The sequence below is a fragment of the Gavialis gangeticus genome, unplaced genomic scaffold, assembly GCF_001723915.1.
Source record: "Gavialis gangeticus isolate Ggan-Ray unplaced genomic scaffold, GavGan_comp1, whole genome shotgun sequence".
NCBI classification, from domain to species: Eukaryota; Metazoa; Chordata; order Crocodylia; family Gavialidae; genus Gavialis; species Gavialis gangeticus.
Window position 1 is genome coordinate 63,574,695 of NW_017729033.1, and position 11,241 is coordinate 63,585,935.

The 11,241-nt window shown below is 44.8% G+C and overlaps 1 protein-coding gene across 1 annotated transcript in view; it reads right to left on the reverse strand.

Annotated features, from left to right (window-relative positions):
• ATP8A1 (ATPase phospholipid transporting 8A1) overlaps window positions 1-11,241 on the reverse strand; it is a 216,192-nt gene that overhangs the window by 120,522 nt on the left and 84,429 nt on the right. Inside the window, exons 18-19 of the mRNA XM_019525855.1 lie at window positions 8,865-8,947; window positions 8,335-8,384 (exon numbers count right to left, since the gene is read on the reverse strand). Coding sequence (XP_019381400.1) covers window positions 8,335-8,384; window positions 8,865-8,947 — 133 coding nt within the window. The remainder of the gene's footprint in view (window positions 1-8,334; window positions 8,385-8,864; window positions 8,948-11,241) is intronic.

Below are 11,241 nucleotides of genomic sequence, written 5' to 3' on the forward strand. Positions count from 1 at the left end.
TCTCAAAACCCTTGGACGCAGGTGTCGTGGTGGACGTAGTCTTCCTGGACTTTAGGAAGGCTTTCGACACTCTCTCACCCCATTCTCATTAAGAAATTAAGCATCTGTGGTGTCGACGCCTACAGTCAGATGGGTCACAAATTGGCTGGAGGACCACACCCAGAGAGTGGTGGTGGACGGGTCATTTTTGATCTGGGGAGATATGGGCAGTGGGGTTCCCCAGGACTCAGTCCTGCATTGTTCAATATCTTTATCGGCGACTTGTGAGGGGGTGAAAAGCACCTTGTTCAAGTTCGCAGATGACACTAAGTGAGCACGCTAGAAGAGAGGGACAGGCTACAACTAGATCTCAACAGGTTACAGAGGTGGGTGGATACTACTAGGATGGGTTTCAATACGGACAAATGCGAGGAGTTGCACCGGGGAGGAAGAACCAGCAGCATACTTATAGGCTGGGGAACTCCCTTCTTGTCAGCACAGAGGCAGAACAGGATCTTGGAATCACTACTGATTCCAAGATGAACATGGGCTGCCAATGTGGGGACAGTCAGGAAGGCTAACCACACCTTGTCATGCATCCATAGATGCATCACACGCAGGTCCAAGGAGGTGATCCTCCCCCTCTGTGCGACATTGGCAGTTGGTGTACTGCATCCAGTTCGGGGCGCTGTGCTTCAGGAGGGATGCGGACAGCATCGAGAGGGTCCAGAGGAGGGCCACTCGTATGATCAAGGGGGAAGCAGGGCAGGCCCTAAGAGGAGAGGCTACAGGACCTGAACCACAAAAGAAGGCTGAGAGGGGATCTGGTGGCCGCCTATAAGGGGACCAGCAGGCAGTGGGAGAGTCCCTGTTCCCCCGAGCATTACTGGGGGTTACAAGGAACAACAGTCATAAGCTGAGTAGATTCAGGCTAGATATTAGGAGGCACTACTTCACTGTCAGGGTGGCTAGGAGCTAGAACCAACTTCCAAGGGAAGTAGTGCTTGCCCCTACCATGGGGGTCTTCAAAAGGAGGCTGGACAGCCACCTAGTTGGGGTCATTTGACCCCAGCATCCTTTCCTGCCCATGGCAGGGGGTCGGACTAGATGATCTGCTTAGGTCCCTACCAACTATGAAACTATAATGGGTGGAGGTCAAAGCTGACTAATGGCACCATATACATACAAACTGATAACACTCTGGAATTTTCTAAATATAGTTGGAAGGTTTAATTTGGCACTGATGGCGATAGTTTGAAGGGGAAAAAAATCTCTCTTCAAGAGAACAGAAGGCTTTTACTGATTTCAAACTGATTAAAATTCCTATAAATGCTATCATTTGTGATAAAATAAGAGCTGATTTTTTTCTAAATCATAATGAATGTCAGCTGTTTGAATAGGTGGGGTAGGCTGTTTCAATAGGTGAAGAATGTTATATGGGGCTGTGGCAACTTCCTGATGGGATGAGATTTGCCTTTGATCAGTCAGTCATTTAAATATAGATGGATTTGAATGCATATCTATCTACTACCGTAATGAGGCATATTGAATTTATTCACATGCCACAAGCACCTTTCCCCACCCCAAAAGAAACCCTCCATAATTGGGGTGCGTGTCTTAAAAGTGGAAGCTGATTTTCTTCACCAGAACAAAAGCATACAGGAAAAGAAGCATGCTGGCTTCCACTTATGTCCAGCCAGCAAACATGAGGGACATAGTCCTGTTTTAACCCTCTCAGCTGGTAACAAATGTAACTTTTGGCTACTTCAGCAGTGGCTGTGAGAGGGTTAACACTAGCTTCTGCCTGAAGCAGCCAGTAAGCTGGCTAAGCATTAGCTGACTGCATACAGTCAATTCTCTCAGCAATGATTATGGTGATAAAAAAAGTGCACACTTTTTTTTTTTGTTCTTTTTTTGGAAGGCAAAAAGACATCTTACTTGGGGGCATGTGGTATGTAAGAAAATATGGCATTTAAGACTTTGGATGCTGGAAAGGAACTGAATGTTAGCATTTTGTATTGTCAATGATTGAGGCCCAAGAGTTAAAGAGTTTAGGCACAGCATTGCCTTCAGCTCTAATCAACACTTGCTTTAAGGTGCCTGAATGATAGTAAAGATTGTCAGCTACCCCTGTTTCAGGAAGATCATCCAATTGCATTTGACTGGCACAAATGCTCATATGCCAAAGGGTCAAAGAGAACCTCCACAGAACCAAAGACAATATAAATAAAACCATAAATTCATTGTTAATAAACTTGACCTTCTCTATTTAGGAGACGCACACTTCTGGATTACCACAATTGTATGCAACTTTAATTTTGCCTCTCAAAACCTCTAAGGTGGATAAATAACCAGACAGATCATCATATTCAGTGAGTGGTGATCAATGGCTCAATGTCCAGTTGGGAGAAGATATCAAGTGGAACTCCCCAGGGGTCTGTCCTGGATCCATAACTTCATTAATGATTTCAAGAGTGGGCTTGAGTGTACACTTAACATATTTGTGGATGACACCAAGCTGGGTGGAACTGAAGACACTCCAGAGGGTAAGGCTAGGATCCAGAATGACCTGGATAGACTGGAAAAAACGATCTGCAAATCACCCAGATGAGATTCAACAAAGATGTGCAAAATCCTGCACATGGGAAAGACTAATTACATGCATAAATACAAACTTCACCCATGACTGGACCACGGGTATAGAGGGCTATACCCTGTACAAGAGAGATTGAGTGGACAAAAAGAGGCGGCGGTGTAGCTCTCTCTGTCAAGGAAAGCTACGTGTCCCTGGAAGCTGACACTGGCATCCAGGGTGGACGACTAAAGACCCTCTGGGTTAAAATCTGTGGGAAACACGGCACAGGGGATACAATGGTGGGAGTCTATTACAGACCTCTAACCCAGGATCAAGAGCTTGACCAGCAGTTTTCCAGGGAACTGGCTGAGGCTGCACTCTCCTGGTGCATGGTTGTCATGGGAGACTTCAACTACCCAGACATCTCGTGGGAAGAGTGCTCGGCCAAATCTGAGCAGTCACAAAGCTTTCACTCGTGCGTGGATGAGCTTTGATGCAAGAAGTTGATGGGCCAATGAGAGGTAAAGCAATGCTTGACCTGGTTCTGGCAATGGGGGCGACCAAATCGACCTAACGATCGAAGCGAAGCTGGGTGACATTGACCATGAGCTGATCGCCTTCACTACCCACCGTAAAGATGGCAAGTCAGTCAGCAATACAGAAGTCCTTGACTTCAAGAAAGCTGACTCTGACAAACTCAGGAGGAGCCACAACCCAAAGGGGAGGGGAGTTCAGGGTGAATGGTTGCTCCTCAAAGGTGTGATCCTGGAAGTGCAAGCAAAGTCTATCCTGTCTCAGAGGAAAGGCAGCAAAAGGGTACAGCAGCCCCCTTGGCTCTCCAGAGAACTAGCAGACGCCTCCTGCATCTAAAAAGACAGACCTACAAAGGATGGAGGACTGGATCCACATCCAAGGAAGACTACTCTGCACTGGTCTGGACCTGTAGGGAGCAAACCAGGAAAGCCAAGGCTGCGACAGAATTCCAACTAGCTACAAGTATCAAAGACAATAAAAAGTCCTTTTTTAGATATGCGGGGAGCCGGAGGAAAAGCAAGGGCAACATAGGACCCCTGCTAAACCAGGTGGGACAACTGATGACTGACACCCAGGAAAAAGCCAACTTGCTAATTGGGTACTTTGCATTGGTCTTTCATCAGTCCCATGGGATGTCCCTGCCCACTACGGGACAGGGTGGCCTGGGTCAAGAAGATTCCTTACCCTTCATCAATGCTGACCTCATGAAGAAACACCTTGAGAGGCTGAACACCTTCAAGTCAGCTGGCCCTGACAGTTTACACCTCAGGGTGACTCAAGGAGTTGGCTAGCATCAAAGCCCAGCCCCTGGCATGGATCTTCAAGAACTCCTGGTGCTCTGGTGAAGTGCCCGATGATTGGAAGAAGGCCAATGTGGTGCCTATCTTCAGGAAAGGGAGGAAAGTGGATCCAGCAAACTATAGGCCCATCAGCCTGACTTCTATCCCAGGGATGATCTTAGAAAAGTTTATTAAAGAGGCCATCCTTAATGGATTGGCTGACGCCAACATTCTGAGGGATACCCAGCATGCGTTTGTTGCGGGTAGGTCTTGCTTGACCAATCTCATTTCCTTCTATGACAAGGTGACCTATCAGAAGAGAAGATAATGATGTTGTATATCTTGACTTTAAAAAAAACCTTCGATCTGCTATCCCACGATCATCTCTTAGTAAAACTGGCTAACTGCGGCTTCAGCCACACCACGATCGCTGACTGGACAATTGGCTCCATGGTAGGAACCAGAGGGTGGTGGTTGATGGAAGTCAATGAAGGTGCCCTGTGACTAGTGGGGTCTCCCAGGGCTCTGCCCTTCGGCCTATACTATTTAACATCTTCATTAATGATGTGGACATTGGAGTCAGAAGTGGACTGCCCAAGTTCACCGATGATACCAAACTCTGGGGTAAAGTGTCCACATCTGAAGACAGAAGAGTAATTCAGGCTGACCTTGACAGGCTCAGCAAATGGGCGGACAAGAACCTGATGGTGTTTAACACTGAAAAAATGCAAAGTTCTCCACCTTGGGAAGAAAAACCTGCAGCATCCTTATAGGCTCAGCAGTGCTAAGCTGGCTAGCACTATGGATGAAAGGGACTTGAAGGTCATGATTGACCAGAAGTTGAATATGAGCCTGCAATGTGATACTACTGCTAGTAAAACAAGCAAAACACTTGCCTGCATCCACAGATGCTTCTCAAGTAAATCCTAGGATGTCATCCTCCCGTTATACTCTGCCTTAGTGAGGCCGCAGGTGGAGTACTGCATCCAGTTTTGGGCTCCACAATTTGAAAAGGATGTGGAGAAACTTGCGAGGGTGCAGAGGACAGCCATGCTCATGAACAGAGGTCAGGAAAGCAGACCTTATGAAGAGAGGGTGAAAGCCATGGGACTCTTCAGCCTGGAAAAGTGCAGGCTCGGGGGTGATCTGGTGGCCACCTATAAGTTCATCAGGGGTGCTTACCAGGATCCCCAAGGGATAACAAGATAGAATGGTCACCAACTCTTCCATGACCGTTTCAGGCTGGACATTAGAAAGAAATTCTTCACTGTTCGAGCCCCCAAGGTTTGGAATAGATTGCCACCAGAGGTGGTTCAAGCACCTACTCTGAATGCCTTCAAAAGACATTTGGATGTTTATCTTGCTGGGATCCTATGATCCCTGCTGACTTCTTGCCCTTTGGGCAGGGGGCTGGACTTGATGATTTTCCAAGGTCCCTTCTAGCCCTAATGTCTATGAAATCTATGAAACTGGGGAATGACTGGTTAGGCTGCAGTACTGCAAAGAAGGACCTGGGGGCTACAGTAAACAATAAGCTAAATATGAGCCAAGTGTCCTTTTGTTGCAAAAAAAGCCAACACCACATTGCATTGTATTAACAGGAGTATCACTTGCAAATCAAGGGAAGTGATTCTTGTGGTAAGGCCTCACCTGGAGTACTGTGTCCAGCTTTGAGTCCCAAACTTCAAGAAGGATATGTACAGCTTAGAAAGAGACCAACACAGAGCAGTGACTAGGGATCTGGGAGGTTCAAGCTAATGAAAAAAGGCTGAAAGAACTAGGGTTATTTAGTTTGGGAAAGAGAAGACTGGGGGTTTGATAACAGCAGGGGCGGGCAATTATTTCAAGCAGATGGCCACTTACCCAGTTTTAGCAAGGTGTCTAGGGCCGCATGGGTAGCCCCACCCCTTGACAGGTGTCCCACTCCCTGGTTGCCATCTTGTGACTGGAAGTCCCCACCCCCCCAACCCCACACCTTAGCCACAAGAAGCCCCTTCCTTTGACCCCAGAAGTACTCCTTTCAGCAAGGGGTTTTACCATCTCAGAACCAAAAAAATACCAAATTATATTCTACAAAGCAAACATCTAAAACATTCATTAATTTGATTAAAAAAAATATTTTTGTCCTGGTTTACATGCGTTTGTTTAGTGTACATAGAGGTGATTGCATATAATAGCTTAAAATGAAGTCTTACTTTTGTATATTGTTGGGGGGGTAGGTATAGGTTTGTGGGGGACTGTGGGTGCGTGGGAGCATGTGGGGGGTGGATGGGTATGGAGTTTGTGGGGGGATGTGTGTAGGGGCAGGGTGGCTGGGATGTGTGAGGGGGTATGGGTGTGGGCGTCTGTGTGTATGGCAGTGCAAGGGGGTGTGTGGGTGCATGTGTGGGTGCATGTGTATGGTGGGGTGTGTGTGGGTCCCACCCCCCCCCCCCCACACACACAGCCCCTCCCCCCTGCCACACAGCCAGGGTACTGGTGCAGGCCGGTGCTCTCCAGTCAGATGATGCAGCTGGGAGATGCATGGTGCCGTAACAGCGTGGGAGCAGGAAGCAGGGCTGCTGCATTCCTGCTGACGGCTGCCCCTAGGGTCCTAATGCCCCAGGCTCCTGTCATCTTTGACAGGCAGCTAGGAGCAGATAAATATTTTCTTATTATTTTAAGAGCTCCACAGGCTGGATAGAATGGCCTGGTGGGCAGAAATCTGACCCGTGGGCCATTTTTTGCCCACCCCTGGATAACAGTTTCCAAATACCTGAAGGGCAACTACAGAGCAGATGGAGATGGGCTTTTTTCTGTGGCTGCAGGGGAATGACTAGGAGCAATGACCTCACATTTCAAAAGGGGAAATTCAGGTTTGTAATTAGGAGGAACTTTCTGACTGTGAGAATGGTCAAGGCTTGGAACAGGCTACTTACAGAAATTGTAGAATCTCTATTGGTTTAGTCAAGTATGCTCCTGTTTGAGCAGGGACCTGGACTAGATGACCTTGTGAGGTTCCTTCCAGCCCTTCCTTCCTATGATTCTACCCCACTAAAGTATTAAACAATGGATATTTTGTGTAATAAGTTGTACTTGCACAGAGTTAAAGCAATAGCCCTTTATCTGTTTTATTCTGAAAAGTGGTAAGCTTGTTGGAAAAAGTGCATCTACACAGGCTCAGTTGCTTATTTTTCCAAGAAGCTTAAAATATTTGCAAATTCTAGTTCTCAAATAAAAGATTACAGATTTCTTCTTTGAGGGTATATGCCTCTGGTGCTGGAATTGTTAAACTGATTAAGCTGTTGCATCCAGTAGGGAACTTCTTGCTTTTCTCCTACTATGGAATAATAGTGACCTCTAGTGCTCCTAATAAGTAGCTTTAAAAAAAAATTATAATGCTGGGAAAAAACGGGTACAAAACCCAGAATTTGGATCAGACTTGGATAAACAGAAATCTGCCAACACTCATTGCTTAAGAGGACAATAATTACATGTGAGGTTTTTTTTTGTTTTTTTTTTTTGTTTCTCTAAAAAATACAAGTTGAATTTTATTACCACCCAGGTGACTCAGAAGCTTAAAAAATGCCTATAAAAAAAAAAAAAAATCTTATGGAACAGAAGTGAAAAAGAAATAAGAAAAAAAAAGGGAACCCTGAATTCTTGTTCTACATAAATCTTTACATCCCTATAGCTATCAAGTGTGGAAAGTGCTTCAAGGGCTTCAAAATGTGTGTCCTTCCACATGTACTACTTCCATTATGCCATTCCATGCACAGATACTCTTTAACAATAAAACTGTATCACAATTCTTTATGTATGCATGCAGAAGTAATAGATGGGTGAGCATATGCCTACTGGACTGAGAATGCCACTCAATATATGTACACACTTGGGTAGAGCACCATGGATCATTGGTATACTGTAGTTTATATGCAACAGTGCACTTTTCATAAAATTATTTTAAACAAAACATATATTACCAACATGTAAGCTACTTATAAACTTACCACCAAAAATATACTGCAGCCTGAAGTCTTTACTAAATTAGAAGCTTTTAATCATTCCTCTTAAAGTGTTACAAGTTTAGAGAATGAAAATTAGTGTTTCAACAGAGCAAGTGTATTTTTTCTAAATTGTCAGCTAACATCAGAAAATTGGTTTTACTCAAAGATCTTTGAACACTGGCTTCCAAAATGAGAAGTGACATATTTCAGACAAAAGGACAGAAATCTGACAAAATTATGCATCTGTGAAAATGACTTTTTATAGTGAAAATTCTAGGGCAACCTTAATCATTGAATATATTTATACTTATATTATATACTTTTCTACCAAAGTAGAAAAACAATCTTTCTAAGTCTAAATTTAGGCAATGTGCATACACAAACTAGAATTTTATCCATAAAAATCTCAGCAGAATATACAGCAAAAAATTAATTTTTAACAATATAAAGCAAAAGATATTGAGTACTTATTTTGCCTTACCTTGTAAATTCTAGCACATTTAGCAATTCATATCTTTCTTCCTGACCAAGCTGAAAAACACAACGCACATTTTAAAAGAAGCTTAAATCTAATTAACAAATGGACTAACAACTACTTTTTGGCATGAACCTATGGTGATTGTATATAAACCTTGTACCAATGATGGCTGATAACAGATGTGAAAAAACCAAACCAAACCAAAGTGCTTTACCAGAAAAGGAAGTACATTAGTTCAACCCAGCTCCCCAGTGTCTTCATAGACCAGGCACTTCAGTGGAGTTTTGGTGCTTTTATCTGAAGTTGATTCAATCAGCTATTAGATGAAAGCTTCAAAAGACTCCCCCGAAGCACACAATCTATACAGATGCTGGGCGAGTCTGGTCAATCTAATGCAGTACCTTTCCTGAGCATGTGCTGCACTCGGCATGGAGCCGCACCAAGCTGAAAGTAAAATGTTGTTTTGGGGTTTTTTCACATCTGTAAGCAGCCAATATTAACAACAAATTATACAGTCATGTTAATATACTTACCGAATCGATGATTACTGAGTCAGGTGTCCTTCCAGTAAATACAAATCGAAGATGCTTGGCTGCTCTGACCAATGCTCCCTCATCTGCAATGAGCCAATTAGGTGGTTACATAACTTTTCTGGGAATGGGGATATGCAGGTTTGAGTCCTCTCAGATTGGGGAGGGTCTATAACCCTGGCCTCCCACTCGCTGAAAAAGTACTGCAACTGCTCAGTTACTGTTCAAAAGGTATATACATCCAGCATCACCAAAGTGCAAGCCACTATTTAGGTGCTTATGTCTAGGTGAGCATTTCAGGGAATGAATGCCTGTGTTCAGCTCAGGACTACAGATAGGCAGAGCACTGCCACTTGGGAGACAGGTGGCATTTCAGACACATTTCCCTCTTCTCCATTTCCTACTGGCAGGCTTAGGGGTCCTCCTGCTTAGCTGGCTGAGTACTGTGAATCCTAACTGTAGGTGCTTATGCCTCTGTATTTAAAAATATGGGTAATTAGGTGCCTAATTTGGTTTTGCAGATCCTATACCTGGCACTAGGGACTAATAAGAGGTGAATATCTCTTCCCCATATTCATATCAATTATTAAAAGAAGAGAGGAAACCCATTATATTAGCTACCTAAGCCCAGGAAAGGGTTTGGAGCTGTGAAACTTTTTCCATAGGTGTTTAAACCAGGTTGCAGGTATGCACCTAAGTTTGGGAGACATGGGATTTTGGACTCATCCCTCTCTCTCACAGACTTTGACACTGCACTCCTAAATCAGTTTGTTTGCCTGTGGGAATCTCATTCTTATTATTACACCGAATAAGAAACACAGTAGTCTAACTCAGTTTAATGATTTCCATCCTTGGTGTTTAAGTTAGGTATGGTGACACTCACCATTACTGTATCTATCTTTAGGTTGTAGTTTTGGTTCTGGTTTCTTTAGATCTGCACTCATGAAAATTTTATCCATCATCATTAATTTAATGTTCAATGTCAGTGTCAAAATACCACCTGAGAATAATGGTCCATGAGACTAGTGAGGTTAAGGCATAACAGTTTCTTCTACAGCCATCAGAACATAAAAGGAATGATATGGCTAGCATCAGATCTGGCTGCCTTTAATTTCCCAGCCTCAGTGACCAGGTACCCATTTACAGGTTGTGCTAGGCAGGCTGTCTAGCTCCTTTGCTTCTATAGGTGTGTTCTTCTCCTTGCAAAGCTCCTGAGTCAGTCCTCCCAAATAAAACAGTGCGTAAGCAATAAACAAACAAGCAAGCAAGCAAGCAAGCAAGCAAGCACAAACTCTTCTGCCCTGTCTCTTCCACCAGGAGGAGTTCCCCTCCGGCTTTGGCCCCAGCATAGAATCCTTGTAACAAGCTGTTCTGCTTACAGATTGCTTTCTTTTCTCCAGGGACCTTTTTAAAGCTCCTAGTTGTACATTATCCAAATGCCTTGCAGCTGGGCTCTCAACAGAACTGACTGACCATAAGTGGTTCACTAGGGATAGCACAAGTCCAGTTCAGAGCTTAATGTCATGCCTCAAGAGCATAGGAAAAAGCACATGAACTATTCTGCCATCACACTTCAGATCAAGATAATTGCAAAAATCTCTAAATAAACTGGTATTCTGCAGTTTGGGCAGCTGTGCCACTCCACAGAGATGGAAATTTCATTCCTTAGCATCAAGACTGAAAGTTTTTTTTAAAGAGCCATAACAGTAGAGTAGCATATGCAGTGGCATACCTAGGGTCCCCAGCGACCGGGAGCCTGCAATTGCACCCGCCTCCCCCCTGGGATGATCTGAGCAGGGTGCAGGGCCACGCCAAATCAGCCTGTGCAGGGCCCTGCCTCCACAGTACACCCATGGAGGAATTACCAGCATGGCACACTGGCTGAGCGGGGAGTGGCGCCAGCCAGAATTTCTGGCTGGAATGCAAGGAAAGCCAAGGCTGCAACTGAACTCCAACAAGCTTTGAGCATCAAGGACAATAAAAAGTCCTTTTTCAGATATGTGGGGAGCCGGAGGAAAAGCAAGGGCAACACTGGACCCCTGCTGAACCAGATGGGACAACTAATCGCCCAGGAAAAAGCCAACCTATTAAATGGGTACCTTTGCATCGGTCTTTCATCAATCCCATTAGATGCCCATGCCCACTATGGGACAGGGAGGTCTGGGTGAGGGAGATCCCCTGCCCTCTATCAATGCTGACTTCGTAAAGGAAACACCTTGAGAGGCTGAATACCTTCAAGTCAGCTGGCCCTTACAGTCTACACCCCAGGGTACTCAAGGAGTGGGCGAGCATCATAGCCCAGCCTCTGGCACGGATCTTCGAGAATTCCTGGTGCTCTGGTGTAGTGCCTGAAGACTGGAAGAAGGCCAATGTGGTGCCT